This window comes from Rissa tridactyla, chromosome 4, assembly GCF_028500815.1.
Source record: "Rissa tridactyla isolate bRisTri1 chromosome 4, bRisTri1.patW.cur.20221130, whole genome shotgun sequence".
Classification (NCBI taxonomy): domain Eukaryota; kingdom Metazoa; phylum Chordata; class Aves; order Charadriiformes; family Laridae; genus Rissa; species Rissa tridactyla.
Window position 1 is genome coordinate 89335574 of NC_071469.1, and position 22675 is coordinate 89358248.

The following is a 22675-nucleotide window of genomic DNA, read 5'->3' on the forward strand; positions in this document are numbered from 1 at the left end:
TCCGTTCCTGGTGAGGAAGGGGAAGCACATGTTGCCATCGCTAGGCAACAAGAGACAGCAACTTTCTGCTTTTAACCACAGCGCACATAAGGAAAATACAGGGTGCTTTGATGCTGTCACTCTTCCACACTGACCGTACAGACAGAGCCGTGACCCGCTTGACAGTGTCTGTTGTGGTTATTCCCTACATTCAGTAGGGACTGGGCTGAAATAAGAAAGCTCGTTTTTCTTAGGCTGAGAACCAGCTGGTTATATCTCTGATGCAGTGGCCCGCTGACAGTTACTGGACAGGTATGAACACTTGGTGGTTTTGCAGTACATGGATCCTGTGGTTTGGCAGGTCCAGCAAACACTCCAAAAGATGGATTCAAGGAAGATCTTTAGCTCGGGCGTTGGATGGAGACTGAGGACATTCTAGTCTCACTCAATAGTGTCGCATTCTCAGTCAGTCCACTGTTGCTGGACCACCACCGGAGGAAGAGTGAACAGTTGCAGGAGGATGGCACACGATAATGAACAGAAACTTCACAAATGTTATGTGTAACCAAAACAGATCTTTGCAGATACGCTTGGGTTTCATTGTTAAAATTCATACTAATCTTGACCTGTTTGTGTGTCAAAGTGGCTATTGTGAAACACAGTCATAGCAAGCAGACTCGCCAGGGCTGAAATCTTTAAGGAGACAAGAAGGAGAGCAAAAAACAAAGCAGGCTGCCTTAGTAAAACTCCGGATGCCATCCAGATAAAATATCTGGTGTTTAGTTGCTTAATACAAAATGTCCTAGGTGCTGTGTTTAGAGTCTTACATCTAAATGGGTACTGGGAATCCCTTTAGCTCAAGATTGGAAAAGCCCGAAGGCACCACCACACAGAGAGAATACATTGTTCTAGTACCGTTTTCTAATTTACAAAGGAAATAACAACAACATAAGTTCATTACACCCTCAGTGGCAGGCATGACCTCTAATGTATTTACCGAGCATAAGCACATTGGTTTGCGTAGCAACAAAGAGCGAATGGTTGAACTCAACTTTCACAAAGTTAGATGCTTGATTTTGATGAATAGGGTCCTCCAAGGTAGGAACAGTGCTATGTTGCTTTTAGTGAGTTATTTCTCACAAAAAGAGCTTGAACTCTTTATGAAAGAGGTGGTTTTCAGTTTTGTCTTTTAGGGAGATGTTATAACTGAAACAGTGAGCCAGGTTCATCCTTGCTGTATTACATCCTAAAACAATTGGTCTGCTCCTCTTTTCATTTAAACTGTTGTTAAAATTGTACTCCTTTGCTGAGTTTTATGTATTTACACTGATGTAGTTAAAAGCAAAATTTTCCAGAGGATTCATAGCAGAGCTTGAGCTTATGTGTAAAATAAACACACAGCCCACCTCTAATTTATCAATTGATGCTTTTGTCCTCCTTTCTTAAAAGTGAGCTTTTTTTTTAAAAAAAAATAATTTCCCTGCAAAATCCTTACGCTACTTGCAGTCCTCTAATTATCTTTTTTTCTCTCTGTCTCTTTTTAAAGGCAATTGCACCTTTGCTGGAAAACAACCATCCTCCTCCTGACCTCTGTGAATTCTTCTGCAAGGTATCAGAACAGCTTTACTTTCTAAAATCTCATAGTTGTATGAGAGTGTAGCTGTTTGAGGGAGTGGGGTTTTTTCTTTTAACTCCTTACCTCATGCCCAATTGATTTTACTTTTTGGTCAACAACCAATGATATTGGAGTAGTTAACAGCACCATTATGATAAATAGATCCATATCCTTAGTACATCAGACTGCAATCCTCTGTGAGAGTTAAGATCTTCAGACTCCCACACCTCAGTCTGGGCACAAGAGATGTCCTACTGTGTGTTCTATTTAGCTAATGCAAAAATCATTGGTGTCACCATGCTCAGATGAGTTGGTAATATGATGCATAGCTCAGCCCTAATGGTATTAGATCATTGGGTAATGTCAGTGGGAAGATCATAAGGATCATAAGATCATATCTTTTCTTGATATCTTCAGCACAAATCCATGCTTGTGCTGCATTTTGCATCCTTTCCATAAACTTCTGAGTGGTTTGGATTGCAGAGCTTCTTCGTATTGGAGAGTTTGTGCCATTACACTGCCTGTGTCTACGTATCTACATCCCCAACCCCATCTGTTGGCAAGTTCCAACCAAATTTGACAAAAGGGGTAGAAGTCCCAAAAATACTACATTCCAGTGAGTTTTGTGAAAAATAGGCAGGAGGGGAAGGAACTCGTGTAGTTTATGAGCTCCCATGGTAATTTCTATTAAATGCCAGCTAATCCATAGGAGAGAGCAGTGTTACGAGTACCCTAATCCCAGGAAGGTTGAATTTAGCCCTTTGATCTTGGATTGATCTTGGGGTGATCCATGCATGGGATGTGAAGCCAGAGGAGACCTGTCTTCATAATTTCTGCAGCTCACAAAATGACTTGTTGCTCATTACAGCACTGCCGAGAGCGCCCACGGTCCATGGTTGTGATAGAAGTGTTCACACCGGTGGTACAGAGGATTCTCAAACACAACATGGTGAGTGCACACGTTATAGGAACTTGGTCAGTTTGGAGAAGTTTTACTGTGATACCTTTCAATAATTAGCAGCTGCTCTATTGTCTGTAATGAACAAAGCGCAGTGATATCTAAATCTAACCCCCCCAGACTGTGAATGCTGCTTGTAATCGTGTGTTGCTTTATAAATGCAGAACTAATAAGCATTCCGTGGGACTTTCAAAAGTATCTAAGCAAAGCCGTGATTTGAGGAACGTTTCTTTTGGCAGCAGTGCCAGCATATGCAGCTCCAGCTCTCTCCCACCTGGCTCTTGGCTCCTTATTTACTCCCTGCATGCCATCCTTGTGGTTATAATGGTTTAAAATCAATTAAATAACAAAATCAGAATAGGGACTTCGTTGATTTCGAGCTGAGGCCCTCAACATTTTTTCTTTAAGACACCCCCAGCTCTCTGGATTTCTGTTTTTCTTCGGACTCGTGTCCAATGAGTTCTTACCTCTGTTTCCTGAATTTCCTTATGGTTTTCTGCTATTCTTGTTCCAGGAATCGGGTACTCTGTCATTTTATGATTGTTTTCGTCCAGGCTGCTTTCTCTCTTCTCATTGCCAATCAATTCCTTGCTAGTGACTGAAGTAAATGCTAGGAGACTGCCCTACCGGCTTTGCGATCTCCACTCCATGTACCAGATTTCCCCCCTCTCAGCCCCCCCAGCTGAAGATATTCTTACATGATCCATATTCCTTTCCTAAGAGAGGTCTGTGTGTTTATCAGCCCTCCATCCTTTGTGGCATATTAAGTTTCCTGCTATGGTTTTTAAGTTACATAAAGAAATTTTATTTCATAATGCTGTGGCAGAGTAAGAAATAAATAAAATAAAATATTTAAGACAGTTGACTTGGCTGTGATCTCAAGGATGGATCTCACACCGCTGTAACTAGACAATCAACTTCTTTTCAGTAACTGATACAGTTTTAGAGACCATCCAGTATCCTGCTGTGTATAGCATGAACCTAGTAGAAAACAGTTCATATTTCTTAATTTCAAAACAGTATTATTATTTAACTCCTTGAGTTTACAGAACTAGGTAGAAAGCCCAAGATGGCAAAAAGGTCATATTCCTGGCTCCGTGCCTGCACTCTGCAGACATGTAAACATTTTTGAATATTCTGTAGTGTTCAGTGAAATATTCTGTAAATGTTATTCTTGGATTCTGGACTGATTTTTTTTTTAAAGCATCCAGAGCTCTCAAAGGGTCTCAAATAAAATCTAAATGCATAGTGTAATGCTTGTATTTGGTTAGCTTCAGAGAATTGGGTATATTTACCATACTTAACATTTGCAGATTGAAAATCAACATGTCTGTACCGCAGTGTGTAGTCAGAGAATTTACGGTGTCATATATTAATTGGAGTGGATTTGGGCACTTTACTGCTCTCCAGGGACTTCTGTACTGAATAGTCTTTTCGAGAGAGTGTGTGTGTGTGTGTGCATGTAAATAAAGTTATCCTTTAGGGGGACTGTTGTTGGCAGTAAACTTCATAACCTTAGGAGGCCCCATGCGATGCAGTGTGCTTTGAGCAGGAGACCCAGCTGTCTGCTCCCACCTTTGCTGCTAATTTGCCCTGTGGTCTTTGATAAGTTCATGACAAGTCTTGTTCCACAGTTTCCCACCTAAAAATGGGGAAAGAGTGCTTCACTTATCTATCACTTTGAAGTCTCCAAAGAACAAGGGTAGCTTTTTGTCCGGCTGATACTACCGGTTGTGTGCAGGACTGGAGGCTATTATATGCCGAGTTGTTTGGGGAGTGCTCAGCAACCTCTCAGTACCTTTGGATTTCAGCTGTTTGTAGGCTCAGCCCAAATGTTTGAGTATAAGCACTAATGTTTGGGGTTTTTTGGGAACTGTTCTGTACCTGGTACGGTGACAAGGCATCATATTCTATTTAGAGAGATACTTTATTTTAGAGCGGTCAGCAATGACATCCTCTTTATGATCTCTTGGACTTTAATTTCAGTTAGGACACCTACAGGGGTTGAAAAATTTAATAAACAAATTGCAACTGCAAAGGCTATCTTTCAGGGAGTGCTCATGAAATGAAATGGCGCCAAATGATACATGGAAGCATACATGGTCTCATGCCTTTGAACCAAGCGTATTTGCACCTGCCAGAAGGAGCTGTTAGAAGTTTAATGATTTTAATTGTAATAGCAACTATGGAATCCCCACAGTCCTTTCGCTGGGAGAAGTTACCAGGTAGCCATTCAGTACTAGCGAAGAGTGACACTTAGACTTGAAGGAGACATTGTATTCACATTTTTGGCAATTTTCTCTAGCTGTAAAACCTGTGAGATATATTAATATAAGTTGTGCTATAGAAGTGCCTGAAACCGATACAAATAACAGAAGGTTTCAGTGCTTTGGGAGTGTATCTTCCCTTTTACAGACCACCAGTTCGTTACCACTTGTGGCATTTCTTTAAAATTTCAGTTGCTATTTATTTTTTCAGGATGACTCTCCTTCCATAGCCAGCTGCTTGAGGGATAACTGGGAAGGGCTCATTTGTCCTCAGAGGGCCTTGTTCACTGCTTGGAAATCGAGCTTTGTAGTTCTGCAACATCTGTGTAATAAGGTTACACCTGCGTAAATGTGAAGAAATGTGCTGCGCAATAACACTCACCAGACAGCAGCTTTTACTCCTTTCACGTCTAAAAATAGCAGGTGATGTGAGGAGATGCAGGATTTCAGTTAGCAGGTGCCTTTCCGACTGCAGGATTTAATGAAAGTGACTGTTGAGCTCACCTGTCAAATTCACATTGTAGCTGGAGTAAAGTCCCTGGAGAAAGAACTGATCTCTGGTTTTGTACTTGATCACTTGCTGATTGCTCGTCGAAAAGATTTTCTCTAAAACCAAAATAGGTATGATGTCAAACATGGAAGTAAAATATATTTTTCAGTTGCATTTCTAAAAAACTGCAGTTATGAGTGGAAGCAAAAATGCAAAACACAATGCATTTCAAAATAAAGGTATAAAGTGAAATGTAGAAAACAAGTGTAAGTGTAGGTAGGATTTTTATTTTTTTTCATTAAACACGTCTTTTGTTTCAAGGTGGGTATGGGGGGAAAGAGAAGAATTGGAAAGCATGTCGTTATTCGTGGGAAGAGCGTTACTTCAGCATGCAGTGATACTGTGCTCTTGAAGCTGTCAGCATAATAACAAAGTGATTTTGGTTGTGTTTGAGTTGATTTCTTTTGAAAACCCATGGTTCCAACGTACATTGCAGGCATGTTTCACCATCTTCACCGAGTCTCTCCTTTTTGGACAGGATTTTGGGAAGTGCCCTCGGTTGCGGCTGTTTACTCAGGAGTATATTCTGGCTTTGAATGAGCTGAATGCCGGAATGGAGGTGGTGAAGAAGTTTATTCATAGGTTAGTTGTGTTTAATTTATGGCATGTTTCCAGTCCTGTGTACATGCTTTGCTGTGTTACTTCTCCCAGCCCTGCTCATCTCTTTACTGCCTGTTAAGAGTAGCTGGTGCTTTTTGTTACTGGCAAACAGCAAATAAATCAGAAGAGTCCATGAGGCAATGCTGCTGAAGTCTCCATCTGCCTTTTTTAAAAAAACACCTAATTCTCAAATGTGGCTGGGGTTTTCTGGCTAGTTATGCACTAGAAGCAAATGGACTGTGCTGTGTGTCTGTTCTTTTTATACATTTAGATTCAGAGCCTCTACAGAGAGATTTCCATTAACTTTAGACCACATTATGCTCAGTCATGCATGAGATTTGGGGGGGGCGGTAGAGATACCACAGCAAATAAACTGACGATGCAGCTTAGTCTTACTCATAATTAAGGCCATTGGGTAGGGATTGACAGGGTTAAAATAGCTCTGTGTTATGGCCCTTCTGAAGATTCCCCCAAGGCTGTCTATCCAGTTCTGGCACCCTGTTCTGTCTGACTGTTTTTGCCCACAGAAATCTTCCTCACAATGATGTCATCTTGGTGTTTGTTTTTCAGCATGCATGGTCCAACTGGACAATGCCCCCATCCCAGGGTCCTGCCAAATCTTGTAGCTGTCTGCTTAGCAGCCATTTATTCGTGTTACGAGGAATTTATCAACAGGTCAGTATGAATTCCCAGCCGACTCCATGTTACTCACTTCCATACTCATGGCCTCTGTAGGCGAGATGGGTGTGAGCATGGGTGTGGGTACGTGAGAGCATGTCTTCATTCGCACTCTGCTCATTGCTAGTGTTACACGTGGGAGTTCAGGTCAATCACATGCATGTTTTTGTAGATGTGTGATTCTTATTTGTTACACTCTGTGTGCTTGAAAACCTGAAAGATGCCGAACCTTGATTCGCTCATACTCACTGTGGCACGTTTTGAGGCAGTGAGCATGGCCGTCTGTTATTGCACGTCTTTGGCTCCCACGCTTGAACACGGGGGCAGCGCGAGGAGCTCGGCAGTTCCCAGTACAGGAGTGCTGCAAGCTGCAGTAACTTCCAGGATGAAACTCAACAGCCAGCTGCACGCTGATCTTGGACGCTATTGAGATACTCCTCTAAGGCAGACTGCAGCTGTGACCAGGCTTTTTAGGCCAGCAGAAGATGAGAGTGCTCCACAATGGGAATTAACCACTACCCGGGGCGGTGTTGGGTTTGCTCCCTTTCCAGCACGAAGTGTGTGTTACACCAAAAGCAAAGGGAAGGGTGAGATCTTGAAGAAGGGGTTGTGTGTAAATCCCTGTGTATCTACAGCTTTGAACCTGAGCCGGTTTCACAATGCTGTTTCCATTATTGTGGAAAATTTGATTCCTGACTTAAGGCAAAATAGATGCCGCGGTTCTTGACACAAGAGCCAGTTTCCAGTAGACACTGAGGGTTCCCCTCTGCTATGTTTCCTGTTTGTTTATGCCTGTCTGCCTTTCCTCATGGTAGAGCACGGACAGGGGCTGCTTAGTGTCCAACAAAAATTCCAGACGCGAGGGCTGCAGACAAATGTCTGGGCATGTACTGTAGCCAGATACATACTTGGGCATGGATTCTGTTACAGCTTTGCACAACTTGGATGGGAAAGTTCACCTTTCTACTAAACTGGCATGTCAATTAGAGTAATGAAAAGCTTGAATCTTTGTAGAATAGGGGCTGCAGAACAGTCCTATTGGAGCCTTTTAATGTTTTTAATTGATTTCACTAATCCAGTTACACAGAAGAAGGCAATCCGGTGGGCTGGGGTGAAATGCAGTGGGAAATTGCAAAAGATCTTGGCTTCTCAGTGTTGCACTCTGTCTCCTGCTCTCTGCTGTTATGTTGGTCTATTGAAATTATTTGTTTGTTTTTAAAATTCAGTCGAGACAATTCACCAAGCCTGAAGGAAATTCGGAATGGTTGCCAACAGCAGTGTGACCGAAAGCCTAATCTCCCCCTCCGCCTTCTTCACACAAGTCCTGACCTGGTCTCTCAAGAGGCCACCTTGACTGAATCCCGTCACAAGCCAGTTATTGTCACTTCTAATGAGATCCACGTCGAAGTGGAGCGCAACAACACAGCTAATCAGAAGATGACAGCCAACGTGGGCAATGGCAGCGAGCCCAACCTGATTGACTGCTTGATGGTCAGTCCTACCTGCAGCACCATGAGCATTGAGCTGAGCGCCCAGGCAGACAGGATCCTTGGCTGTTATGTTGAAATACTCAAGATGCTGTGAGTAACTATTTTAAACAGCTTTTTGAACAATGTCATCTTAACAATGGGGGACTTTTCCCACAGGCCTGTCATCTTCAACATCTGTGGCCAGCAAGCACATGGTTATAAATCTAACTCCAGCTCTAGAGAGTCCAGCCTTTGAAAGAGGCATCTGGCACTGCCAATATACTCTAAAAATAGCATTAGGAAGATGAAAATGGAAAGCTTATTTGTACAGTGAGCCTCAGGCATATTTCAGAAGATGGGATGTTGTTGCCAGTGGTTTCTGTTTTGTTCTTGCCCACCAAAAAAAATAATACTCCATTTGTCTCCTCCAGGGCTCTCGGGATTGCCCGAGACAGAGCTAGAAAAGGCAGGTCTGTGCTGGGCTCAGTGCCTGTGCAGGGATAGGCAGCGCAGCTCCCCTGGCTTCAGCGGGAGTTGGATGAGGTCAGTGTCTTTCACTTAGGTGTTCTCCCTTCACATGTTTGTAGAAGTTTTATGACTTGTTGGGATTTACTTGTGTTAGACTGGAGCCTCTATTTATTGGCCAGTTGCTTTGGTACAGCTGACCTTTATTAGTGAACGAATGCTCAAATAGCATTTACCAAACGATGGCTCTGTGGTTTCCTGGAAGGCAAATCCTCCGAATATCTTTGAGAGAAATATAAAATAAAAGGGTTCTTCAGGAAAAGCTTGGTTTTGTCCTGGATAAATAAATGAAAAGGAGTAACGCAAAAGGTGGACTGCCCAATGGAAGCTTGTAATAGAAGTGCAGTAAACCAACCCAAAACAACTTTGACTTTGACAGCCAGGTCTGCTACTGAGTTGCAGTATGTCTTTGGGCAAACTGTTATATTTCTGCATTAATTATTTTTAAACAACGTAAGGCTAAATGAAGTAATAGTTGAGTTTTTTGGAATACAAGACACAGTGGGTGAAATTTGGACTCCGCTGTAAACCGTGAGCCTGTGGCTACACTGAAGTCAAAGGCAAATCTGGGTGTCCGCTCTCGAGGAATTAAATGAAATCCAACTGCCACCACGATGGAGGATTTTGTGAAAGTTTTGTCTGACATTTTTATCTTTTTGAAAATACTTAGTACCACTTGTCAACGTAATTCGTTCACTCACTGCAGAGCTGGCTTGCAAATACGTACATACATAAGTACACGCTCGGAACTGGAGGCAGGACAGGTGAATCCAATATACTGTTTCCATTGGATTCTTGAGCAGAAAGTTGCTGAAGGCTAATTTTATTCCCCCTGCTCCCCGGCCTAGCCTCTTCTGCCTTTTAATATGTTTGCATTGAAAAGCACAGCATCTAACTTTGCCTCATCTGGTGGCTTCTAAGTGTTCACGCACCCAGGAGCTACAGTAGACACAGTGTGTATTTATTCCCATCCCCTTGACTCTAGATGTTTTCCATAAACACTATGAACTCTCTCAGTCCTGATGCTGGCGTGGATGCTGACTCACTAAGCATTGACGGTTTTGGCTTCATCATGCAGCTGACACACATGTATAAAATTCACAAATGGATATGTTCTTCCTCACAGTCTCTCCACATTTGAACCATTTGATATGCCAGGTCTCAATTCCCATATAATTTCCTACACAAAGAACTCTGATATCACTCCACACCTTAAAATAATGGAGTTTTTTTGATGTGTTTATGCTGTCTTTTTAAAAATCAAGCTCTTCAATAGCAACAGTGAAAATGGGAACCTGTTATTGTTATTGCACGGGTTACAGGTGTGGAGCAGCTTTGTGCCCTTTTTCAGCTTGTACAATGGTAATTCTGAAGGGTGAAACCCCCAGGATGCGTATAGTGAAGGACCAGCGATACTACAAAATTGGTGCAACTCTCCTCAGATTGCCTTGCCAGAGTCCACACCCTGCTTGAGGAATCACAACCTATGAGAATATGGAACAATTTCTAAGGCAGAGCCATGGCTGGTATATATTGTAGCTCCACTGATTTGGGTTCCCTTCCATTCCTATTCATCCCTTGATTTTTTTCAGAGCTGGAAACAGTAACGCAGAAATCAGTTCTGCTCCTGATGCTGCCACTGTCTTACTAGGAGGTTTTAGATAAGTCACTTCTTTTTGTGCCTCAGTTTCCTCAGCCATAAAATATAGGTAAAAATTTTAAATGTTACTTTTTAGACTCTGAAACTACTGTTGGAAAATCATTGTAGAAAGGCTATTAGTTATTAACAAAAATGCAAGATGCTGCTGTTGTGATGCTGATTCCTTGCATGCTCAAACTCTCCTTGAACAAAGGCTTTCTGATAAACTAAATGCTATTACTGTACTTTGAAAAACCGAGAATATGAAGAAAGAGAGTTGAAGAACATGCCAGTAGGAAGAAAACATTAATTATAAAACAACTGCTATCCAGGAGCTGAGCTCTCAGCAGGCAGTCACTAAAATAATGTTCTTATTAATAACAGTGATAAGCCAAACATAAATAAGTTGCTTAGCATTGAATTTAATTGTTCTTTTAGGTGTCTGACTCAATATCATCATCAAAACAAGAGAGTCACTGACAATGATATCTTTTTTACATAATTAACTTAGGGCAGCAGGGAGTAATTTATTTAGGCAGATTTTAATTACTGAAAGTCTAGCAAATAAGAATTCTTAACAGTATGTTCAGCAGAGGACGTTTTATTGTTCACCTAACTCCTACACAGTGCTTACTTTTTTGGGGAAAAAAACACTTCTAATATTCATAAAAATGTATCAGCAATTATTTAATAATCACTGTAATACTTCACTTTTTGTACAGAAGGCTAAATGTGCAGAGTAGAAAGGTCATCTGTGTGGCTGTTGTCGTAGCACCAAGAACGTCTTTTACCCTTTTTCTAATGTAGTTGAGTAACAGAACACAACTATTGCATACCAAAGGAAAACAGAAAATCATGGTTTTAAAGACATTGGCAGATGACCCAAAGTCTGGGCAGATTTTAAAGGAGACACGGTCTCTAGTGGAACATGGTATTTTTGTCCTGCACTCAAAAGTGGATCAAACTTCCGTGTCAATATTCTCTGATGCATTCTGGACTCTGGTAGTGTTACTGATGCCAGTCAGTGCCTCCTGAATGCTACAAGTCTTAAACTGGTGTGTAGAAAATGCACTAAATTAATTGAAATCTTTCTGTTCATCGTATTAAATTAGGGGTTCTGAAAGCTGCTTAGCGTTGTCCAGCTCCTACTTGCATGTTAAAGTTTCCACTCATTAGAGAATTTCTTGTGCAGCCAAACTTGTGCTTGAACAGCACAACTGCCGTTTGAGAAATTTGCTGTAAAAGGGGCCGTGTGTCCTCTTCCTTCGACTGGATAACTTCAAAGCCTGCCTGTCACCTGAAGGACCCCGCTGATTCCCCTGGCAACACCTGTGTGTGTAGTGAAATCTGGATACAAATAGCAAACTAAGCTGGCTGGAAGAATAGATGCCTAGTAGGGAGGCTGTGATGATGGTGTATTGTAAGCTGTCACCCTTTGTCTGTGTTATTTTTTGTTTCCATAGCTGCCTGTAGTGGCAAGGGTCCTTCCAGATGCCCAAACACTTGTACCCCTCGCTGGGGGCTGTGTGACCAGGGCAAACTTGCATTGCTGTTGCCTGATGCTACCGTGCCAAGTGCGAGCAGTGGAGGGAGACCTTTTCTGCTCTCAGCAGCCAGAGCAGGACCTTTCTGGGGCCTTTCAATGGTGCTAAATATTCTTCTTTTGAAAAAACAAACAAGCCCAGCTCAAAAGAAGGCTGAACGTGAAAAGACACCTCACTGTTTTGCAGATAACAGGTTTGTGCCTTATATGACAGGGGGTCTGATGGGGCTTTTTCTCAGCCTGCCCTGCAGCCCTGAGCTAAACCTTGTGTCATACAATTCAGAGGAGCTGGACCTAGAGCCAGGGAAAGAAGGGATGAGCTACACGTCTGGGGGGCTTGGTCGTCTTATTATCCGATAACAGAGGAGTTACCTAAAAGATTTTTGACCTTGTCAAGCTGCTCAGTCTGGAGAAACAAGCTTCTCCCAAGTAGTTGCTCCTTGTCTTTCTATTATCCTCTGAAAACAGAGGACTTGGGGCTTGGGATAAGACCGACAGCTTTCCAAACACAAGCGCCCACTGGAGCTTCCCCTGCCTTCTCCGCATTCCCCAATAGGTCAGTGGCATGCTCTGAATATCCCAAGTGGATTCTCTTATGTCATGTTTATCAGGGTTGCCCTGGGCTGCTAATATGTTTTGGATTGTTTGTGCCGCACATGACATATAGGCAGGTTTTCATTTTGGTGAAAGGTGATCCCGGGGAAGGAAAATGTATTATGTTGGCAGGCTAATAGCGACGATGGCCCAAAGGCAAAGTCACTGCAGTCGGGGTTATTTAATTATTATGACTGGCCAATGTTCTGGCCGGTCCCCGAAAAAAGGTTTCTGGGTAAGGAAAGCTGTGTGCGGTAGCAGGTGACTGCTCTGACAGCCTTCATCCGCTTAGCACCCTGACCTCCAGCCTAGCACCCATTTCCCGGGAACCCAGAGATCGGGATGCAGCTTGACTGCTGTGCTGCTCACCTACAATTGCAAATCCTGCAAAAATCAGCGCCAGTGAGTACATCAGGGAGTCTTTCTCCCCCTCTGCTTTTATAAGGCCAGTCCTGGGATTTAAGCAGTGTGATGAGTGTTGGGCGTTCAGCCCAGCACCCTTTGAAGAGCTCCAAAGGGAATTTGTCCCAGGCGCTCTCCTGAGTTCTCCCTGTAGCTCTGTGCTCCCTCCTCCTCCTGGCGTGGTCTCTTTGTCTGGCTCATCGCAGTTGCTGTTAACTGCAGCCAGAGCTAATCTATCTCCCTTTCTTTCCCTGCTTCAAACACTTCTGTCTTCTGTTAGAGCTTTGAACGGACCAAAAAAAAAAAAAAGAAAAAAGCAACTGTCTGAAATGAAAGAAGAGTGCAGATGAGATGAGCACAGACAGAAAGAAAATGTTTTTGAAAAGGGAATAGGTGGGAGGAGGAGAAACACTGTAGGCTTTTAATAAGTAGTTTAGTTTTATTCTTGTGCTGTGTTTGTTTCATGTTTCCTAGCTCAGATTGAAGGGATTACAGGTTGTGTAGATTTTCTGTTCAGGTCCCACTCATGTGACAAGACTCTATATATTTCATAGGAGACAATTTTCTTTCTTTTTTCTCCTCCTAGGAAAGCAGGCTGTGGTTTATTTTCACTGCCCTCTCACAGACCTGCTCTGCAAATGGATGCCATACGTAACTCCCAGCTTCAAGAAAAGTCAGAGAGTAATGCTGCCCAATTCTGTCCGCAGTGTTTCACTCGGTCTTAGTCTATTATAAAGCAGCTTTTTTCTTCCTTTTGCAATTTCCCTTGAAGATCAGCCATGAAAAATTGATTGGTTCGCATTATTACTAATCGCCAGTCTCCAGATTGCTCAAGGAGGAATTTTAGTGGTGTAACACGTAACCTGAGATGTCACGGAAACTAAGCCTCCGAGTGGGACTCAGCTTTTAAGCTTCTGTTAGGAAAGATTTGTAGGTGCTGTATCTCATGTGATGTGAAGCACCTTTAAGACCTTTGAATTTCCTATCCCAGCCTTTTGGCTTTTGGGTCTCTTCTGCTCTAAAATCTGCTCTTAACGTTGTTTGCATCTACCAATAAAAACGTGTCACTTTTTAGAGTAAAATCAGGTACTGGTTTAGTAGGAATTTCCAAAGGGTATGTATATTTAAAAAAAAAAAAAAAAGAAAAAAGACTGCTCATTAGACTTGTCAGTTCTTTGAGGACCCAGGGGCCAGCGCTGAGGTCCGTGCATGAGCTCTCCAGGGCCAGCGTTCAGGCTGCGCCCAGAAGTCACTTGCCAGAAGCTGGGCTATGGTGTAGAGGGTGAGTTGAGGCTTGGGCAAAGCAGTGATCCCAAGAAGACAGCACTGCAGGACTGCCTGCTTCTGGGGATGTAAATGATAACAGGAGGAGCACACAACATCCTGAGTATGGAGATGGATGTTTGAGTGGAAGTATGACCACTTCTTGTGGTCTGGACTGTGTTCTCATACCTAACAAATGTAGTGAAACCCAGATCATATGGATTAGAGACCTCTGGCACTTCTCAGGGCTACAGCTATGGGTATGTTGCATCATCTGTCTCCTGCGGAGACCTGGTAGGTAAACCAGAGACTTTCAGATGTATCTGAAAACAGGTCAGAGTTCTGTGTCAGTGATCCATTCAATTTGTCTATAGGTCAGAAACAACAAATAGTCTTGTAGAGAGCCTTAATTAATCAAAGCTTTGTTAAAAGAACCCAGAGGGGTCATCTTAGCGGCGCTACATCAGAGGTTTCCTTGACTTATTTCAGTGTATATGACAAGTTTATATGACCCATCTTCAGGTGCTTCACAATACTCACTTTACACCGACAAAGTGTGAAAACAACCCCTTGTAATGAAGTCCTGCCTTCATGTCTTGCAGTTCTAAGGCACTAAACAAAGTTTGCCATCTTCCTTGTTTGTTTAGTGTCTAAGCACATCAGGGGTTTTTTTTTGTCTCTGGAAAGAATATTGTGAATGGGTGATCAGAAGGTGCTGTGTCTGGATGGATTCTCGCTTGCTTTAGGTTAGTGTAACACCCCTTATCTCAGAGTTGTTCCTAATTTAGACCAGAGAACAGAGTTTTTGATGGAGAGGAAAAATAGGCTCAGTGGCTTCTAGCGCAATTGGCACGGGCATGAGGTTTTTGTTGTTGTTTTGTTTTTTATTTCTACAGCTTCACATGTGCTGTCATTTGTGCCTCAAGTGCTAAAGGTAACAAGAGAAAAATAAACAAGTTGTATGTATTAGGGAACATAGCCAAGACTCTCAAATGTTATTTGTTTGGTGTTTTGAAGAGAACCAGCACTGAGATTTTTGCCTGGCCAGTGCCACCTCAATTGCTGAACTGCCTGCCCTGAAGCCCCAGCCTTGTACCCGAGTGCTTTTATGGTTGTTTAACAACTGCAGGTGGGGGAGGAGACATCTCCCTGAACTCAACACGGTGTTGTGGTTCTTGGCCTCTTGGTAGAGGGATTTCAGGAAATGACTGGAAAGTGCATGCTAGTGTTATCTGGTAATGCACCCATGAAAACAGCAGGACTGCTTACTGTGGCCTTCCAAAATTATAGACATTTAGCGTTGTGCTAGGTTGCACCAAGCATGGGGAAGAAAAGTGTCTGTATTGAACTTGGGACTTCTGCACGGCAGTATGGAAGAAGAGCTAGTAACCCATTCCACAGTGATTTTGTATGGCATTCATCTGTTTTTTAACTACTATCAGATCATAGTTGTACTTGTGGACTGGTTACTTGCATGAGGTGTTATATGTTTTTGTAACCTGAACTCTTAACTACTCTTGGGCAAGTGATAACTGACTCCTGGGTTGATTTTTTACATCATGATCATCCCTTTAATTAAAATTTCTCTGCATGTTGCTTCTTAAGAATACTGCTCAGGCACATAAGTTTTCTTCGTGTCTATGAACATGCCTTTGTGGACTGTCCAGCGTCACCTTTATTATTAGTTATGGAAATCACTGGTTTATGTGTTCAAAAAATGGAGGAGACTTTTGGAAATGCATCCATCTTCAATTTCTCTGGGCTAGAGCCTTGCCTTTGCAAAAATTGCATTATTTTGGAAGACTTCCCTGTGCATATGTTGTCTGTTTATAATACTATCAGTAGATACTGTCCATTTGAGAACATTACACTTCGTTCCTTCCTAAAGAAACACCATACTTTTCTGCCAAGTTTGCAGTAAGCTGCAGCCAATAATCTGGCTTTTAAAACTGAAATCCAAAGGATAACAGCAGTAGGAGGAGATGGTAGGCTCTTCTATGTTGTCTTCTACAGACATCCCAAGGTGTTTCACCCCATAAGAGGTTTACTACACTTAGTTCTGGGTGTACTGATTGGTGTTGATTGGAGTGAGAGTGGCCTAGCAGGCAGTGCTGGGATCTGGGCTTTGGCTGGTGTGTTCTCTGCCCCATTTTGGTGCTGACTTGCCAAATTATCTTCTGTGTTCTTCGCTTCATCCATCTTAAAATGATTGTACCTTTTGTGCACTGCATTGGTATGGCAGTTAATTAGTGCTAACTAATCACTAAATGTTTGAGATCATTTGAAGGAGAGGGGTAGCAGTGTGCAAAGTGCCATTCCTACATGAGAAGCCGTACCTGCTTCATCACACGTGCTCGAGCAGCTGGCATCTTGCAGGTAGATTGAGATGACACGTTGCAGGTTAGACCAGTGCATGCTGTAAAGCAAAATGGTCTCTTCATCCCAGTTCACATGAGCATCCCCTTACGGATGGCTCCTCGTAGAAGGACAATTCTGTATATTGACAGCAGAGATGAAAACAGAATGCATCAGCTGGGATCTGTGATGTTAACACAACAAAGAGGAGACACTTCTTACAGGGTCCACTGGCCTGAGCTCTCAGCTGCGATTATCCTCATCTGTCCTCTTTAACTCTTAATAATGTTGACAGTGCTTCCTTCTCTAGTCTCTTCCCTCATAAGCTAAGAGCTTTGTACTGTTTAAACTGACCCATTCCTTTGTGACAAGGTCAAAAATGGAGGGGGGTGTGTGCGTGTGTCTGTTTTTACAAATGGGCTTATGTCTTATAGAAAAAAAAATAATTTCCAATTAAATGCAGAGCAGAGCTGTAAATAGCAATGGCCTGGTAATTGCTGTACCAACTTAGATGAAAGTATTACTTAGTGATTAAATGTCAACAGGTTTCATAAACAGCAAATGTCTTTAAGTTGACATAAAGAAGGCCTGGCCTCTCTGGAGGTCATTGTAAATACCAGATTTATTGTGCCTCAGTGGAGAATGTGCTGAAAATGAAAAGGGAAATGTCATCGTAGATCTTCAGAGTGTCTCAGTAGAACAGAAAGGTTGTTGGTGCCTGCAGTAAAAAGCTTTTGACTCCTTGGAGTAACAGTTGACAAACCATATTCAGTACATGGTATCTTATTAATAAAATGTTCATTTTTCAGGTCAGACTATGATGACTGGAGACCAGCACTGGCCAGCTTGCTTCAGCCTATCCCATTTCCCAAGGAGTAAGTTTGCACTGTCTTAGTATTTACTGGGTTATTCATGTTACTGTTTTTTTTATGGGGAAATACAGTGTCATAGAAAGACTGATGGTAATAGGAGCTTTGTGCATCTCATATTGATTTAGAATCTAGAGTTGATTTTGACTGATGCAGAGGGAAGCAAGACTTCCCCATCTTCATCTTCCTTTCCCGTGTCTCTAAGATGAAGACAAAAATAGTTAACTAGAGACAGGCAGAAAAGAAAGGAAGGAAAGCTGGTGAGGAGGAGAGTAAAGTAAGAGATTTAGTGGAGGAGGATGCTTTACTGGCGTCACAGAGACTTGTATTGTTTGTATTTTGCATTAAATGAAGAAGCTACCCAACGCATCAGCCAAGCTCCCTCGGAAACCTATTAATGAACAGTAGTGTTTATAAAACGCAGACCTCCACGGACAAACATTACAACCTATAATTGTACAATTTGCTAGCTTATCACATCCCCTAATGACCTGATGTCTTGAATCAGAGAGGTCTAATCCTCTGTGCCAGGTTACCTGGGCTACAGCGAGAGCTTGGAGATAGGCAACAGAGACATCATTTACCTAAGTCAAACGTGAGTCCTGGGGGAGGTGTAAACCATACCATGATGCAGGGCACTTCACAGAGTGACCATTAATTACTTTACTCATGTATGATGTTAATTAGTTGTGACTGTACCTTAATTGCATTGCAATTAAAGAATTCACCTGGCTCTTGGAGGTAGCCAAAACTGTTTTTTTTTAATCATACAGCTGTTTTGTAAGTCTTTTACTTACTTCTGACCCACAGCTCCCACTGACGTTAGTCAGAGCCTTGTCTAAGACAGGACTGAGGAAGAGCGACAAGATTTGTTCCAAGTGATAATTATTTCCGTCCCCCCCTTCATTTTTTCCCTCTAGATTAATGAAGGAGACATTACCTGATCTTTTTTGGAAAGACTATTCTTTTTGTCTTGTGTGCTGCAGTTGCTTAGCAAATCCTTTTATTATCTGGAAAGAACTGAAAAGTGGTTGTTTGGTTTTTGTGGGTTTTTTTTCCTCCAACCTCCCGTCTCACAAATTCTCATATTCTTCTGTTTTCTGTTTTAAATTTCAGGGCTCTTGCACATGAGAAATTCACAAAGTAAGTTTGTGGGGCTTGTTTGTTTTATTAAAGGGGATAATTACTTAAAATACTTGTACTAGTCAGTAATAGCAATGATGCATTGTTCAATATTGTGCCTCTAATGTTTTTGATCTGTGAGAGGCTGTGAGCATGTTCTGTTAGCAATAAAAAGACGTAGTTTTCATTGTAATTTACTGTGACGGCAGGAGCCCAAGGACTAAAGACACTAGATGCTGATAGAATTTACAAACCAGTTTGTCACTGCACATCTCTGAAAGCTTTTCTAGACTATTGTGAATATACACTGTCCTTGGCAATCACTTTTAGACCTCGTATTTCCCTCCTGTGGAAGCATTTCAACTTGTTCCTCCCTAAAGTGCATGCATATATATCGTTTAAAGTGTAATCCAAGAGAAATGTGACACTTGTGTGAATGCTGCAACCAGCAATTGCTTATTCTTGTCCTCTCAACGTTTTTTCCAGGGAGCTGAAATACGTGATTCAGAGATTTGCAGAAGACCCGAGGCAAGAAGTGAGTTTATAGCCAGTTTACACAGAGTATTTATTAATTGGAGGGATTGCAAGTATACTTGTTAAGAAGATCTCTTAAGTAGGTTGTTTCACAACATGGGGTGGTTTTGCTGTGCTTAAGTCTCTTAGGGGGCAATAGTCTCTCAGGGCACATGATCTTAGTATGAATGGTTTCTTGCCTTATCTATAAGGCTGTTTGTGACCCCCTTGTCTGGCACCAGTTGATGTCCTTGCTCCACAGTAAACCTCAGCCAGCAAGATTTTCCCAGTCCGTTGATTCTCTCAGAGCTTTTCATCTTCTGTACAAAAAAAGGGAAGCAAAATCCATGGATCCATACAGCTTACAAAATAACAGGTTTTATTTAGCTGCGTTTCAGTTACATTGTGTGCAAATGACCATAATTCTCTTGAATTAGCAGGAGAAAGGGGGTGGGAGGTATGTTATTGGAACGAGTGCGTAGCTGTAGCCTCATGGTGGCTGACTGCTTCATAGCTGCACATGTAGCTTCTTCGACATCATCAGCTTGGGCTGAGTCAGAGGGAACCTCTCATCCGCATTAATTTTTGGTGCTGGCATAAAGGGAAGAAAGCTCCCCCAAACTGTGGGTGAGGAGACTGTGTCGTCATCATCATTGCCCAGAGCTCCTGGTTTTCATGGTTTTAGCCTTTGTGAGCAGTAGTCATCCTTGTCAGATAAGAGGGATCTTCTTGTCTTAAAATGGCACCAGGATTTCATCTGTCACTAGTATTACAGGCCCAACGGAAAGAGCATGGACCCCACACGTGTCAAAAATTGAAATAAAATATCTGCCTCTTGAAAGGGAAAAAGAAAAAAAAAGAAAAAGGAAAAAAAAAGGCTTAATTATGACTCTTCTGTTAAACTGTGGGACTAGATATAGTCATCTCTACTGGGGGCCAAATTTAGATTAATGGTTGCTCTCTGGTGCCAGTTCTTCTGTGCAACTTCTGTCTTACGTATCCTTGTTGAATTTTCCTTGTGGACTTCCTTCACCCTGACTCTGGTCAAGCTTTATTACAGCAGCAGTAATAAGAATTTTTAATGATTGGAATGAGCAAGCCATCAGCCACTGCATTTAGTATGCAGATCACAGCAGAAGTATAGACACACACGCTGTGAGGATGGGGGAGAATGGTAGAAGCTCAGAAATTTGAGTCTTGTTTTTTTGGTTTTTGGGGTTTGTTTTTTTTTTTTTTTCACAAGTGAAAGGAACTGCTCTAGACTAGAGCCATTTTGTGTTTGATTTGGGTAAAGGGAATGAAAAAGGCCATGCAATTAGCGATGATACAGCTTCCCTCCTTGTCTTTACTGAAAAAAAATGGATTCTGTGAGTGGACACTTGCCTGCAGCTCTGTAAATTGGAATATTAACCCTGAAATTGCCAGCAGCCCCCCGATTTGCAGTTACTTCTTTTGGCCCAGTGTGGGGGAGGTTGGTGATTATTGTCAGGAACTGTAACCTTCCCAATGTCTTCACTTTTTGGCAGGTCCACTCATGTTTGCTGAGTGTGCGGGCTGGCAAAGACGGCTGGTTCCAGCTCTACAGCCCTGGAGGAGTGGCATGTGATGACGACGGAGAGCTGTTTGCCAGTATGGTACGTGTTTGCAATAATGTGAGTTTAGTAACTTCTTTGCAGTAAAGTAGATAATGCGTAGTTCACAATAAGAAGATATACTTGCTTTTGTCAAAAAATTATCAAAACCATGGTTCCATAAACGACAAGTGTTCACCAGGAAATCGAAATCTTTATATCACCAAATCCATTGAACTTCTTTGCAGTCGCAATTTGGTTAACATGTTAGTTTTCTCTTTTTGCACTTTGGCGTGCTTTCTCACTGGTAATGTAATGCACAAACCCATGCATGTGTATGTGTGTGTGTTCATATGTTTGTATGTGTTTTTGTGTTTATAAATACATGTGTTTGCGTGTCTGTACAAACAAATTCTCTCAGAGAATATGGAATATTGGCAGACAGGGAAGACAGACTCTTCTGCACGTCCACACCTATGGTTTTACTTTAAGGCTACCCTGGAATTTAAAAACAGCGGTAACATTGAATTAATCAAAGGATGGATAGATAGAGAGATATAAGAATGTTAGCAGTTTCTCTGCCCGTTTACATTGTTGTGGAGAGGTGTAAACCAGCATTCCATTTCCCGCAGTTACTTCTTTTGTAACTCTTAGAAGGACCAGACAGAAAATACAAGGTTTTAGTCGCTGATGCTGGCACTGTCTTCCTGTGCAACCTGGGTCAAGTCACGTAGGTCTCACTGTGTATTAATTCTCCATATAGCACGATGGAAATGATATTACTTCCTTTCCCTGGTAAGGGGAAAAACATTTGTTGAAGTTGTCTGTTGGGTAGAGAGTGAAATGACTTTCAAGGCTGTCTACACTTTGTGCATCTCCCACATGCTGAACATTTTGGGACATAAAGAACGCGCATGTCTGTCTGTATTCTTAACTTAAATTCATATGGATCAGATACCTTTGAAACAGACAGTGGGCAAAGACTGTTCACAAGAGGTTGCATCCCTCTTCACTGATTCTGTGTCTTTAATGTTTGAAAAGAAAATTTCTTCAGAACTATATCATTTCTCCTGAGAGCTTTTGTGGTCCAAGATATTTATGAGCATCAGGAGATGGCGTGCATGAGGAAGCACAATGCTAATACACATTAATATGCAGTACTCTGTGCCCTTTGCAAGGATGTTGATAAATACTTAAAGAGCTGCTAACGACTAACCATAAAGTTTGAAAAACATCCTGTTCTGAGATGGACTCATTAGTGTTAGCATCAGTATTTTCCAACGCTCAAGAAAACCTCCAAAAAACCTTAATGATAACTGCCTGAAATTAAATCCCTTTTGGCTCAAAGCTTTCTGGTTTTAAAGGCCACCTGAGCTGATGGATACTTAAGAAAAAGAGATTTTGTATTTTGCTGGAGGCCTTGCTGGTAATGAAGCCACAAGGAAGAATTGCATGGTAGCACGTAATCCTCATAGACTTGACCCCATCATGGCGTGGTTACGATATTTTCAGCAGTACTGAATATAGTCCAGGCAATACCATGAACCAGGGGGACCACAGGACATTGTTTACATGCTTATTGTAGAGTAGTACTAATGTCGATTCTATATAACGGAGCTCTTAATGCTCCAAGTCATTGGAAACTACAAATTCTCAGATAGTGCTCTGCCAGCAAGCTGGTGAATCAGCTGTCTGGGTCATAAAATAAGATGTTCAGCTAGGAACCCCAAATTCTCTGCAGCTAATCTCTAGGGCTTTTAAATGGGAAAGAATATTGCCAACCTCTTCTCTTAGATTTGATACGTACAAGTGGCTTTGCATTTCTGCCATCGGTGTTACTGTGTGGTATCATCTGATGTTTTCTGGAGCTAGGAGAGAGTCTGCAGGACGCTTTTGTCAGCTAGTGGACTTGAAGGAGTCTTACTCAGGTGGTGTTCTCAGCGTCTCCTTCCTTTCAGGGAAAAGTAAGCGAAAGGGAAAGCAAGATAATGACCCAAAAGCATGAAAGCACATGAAGTTATCTCTGACTTAGGGCTCAGGACTGCTGGATTTTCTTAAGGCACTCCTTCCTTTCCCAGTCAGCTCCTGTCTGTTCGTTGTGAACAGGTGATTTTGTCTGTCACCACCCTTTAACCCAGGCCTGGTGTTCAGCCAGCAGATTGC

At 42.1% G+C, this 22675-nt stretch overlaps 1 protein-coding gene across 1 annotated transcript in view; it reads left to right on the plus strand.

Moving 5' to 3' along the window:
- Window positions 1-22675, plus strand: part of CMIP (c-Maf inducing protein) — a 139098-nt gene that overhangs the window by 105093 nt on the left and 11330 nt on the right. Inside the window, exons 6-14 of the mRNA XM_054198054.1 lie at window positions 1526-1588; window positions 2463-2543; window positions 5848-5951; window positions 6540-6644; window positions 7874-8227; window positions 17247-17312; window positions 18423-18449; window positions 18915-18963; window positions 20468-20575. Coding sequence (XP_054054029.1) covers window positions 1526-1588; window positions 2463-2543; window positions 5848-5951; window positions 6540-6644; window positions 7874-8227; window positions 17247-17312; window positions 18423-18449; window positions 18915-18963; window positions 20468-20575 — 957 coding nt within the window. The remainder of the gene's footprint in view (window positions 1-1525; window positions 1589-2462; window positions 2544-5847; window positions 5952-6539; window positions 6645-7873; window positions 8228-17246; window positions 17313-18422; window positions 18450-18914; window positions 18964-20467; window positions 20576-22675) is intronic.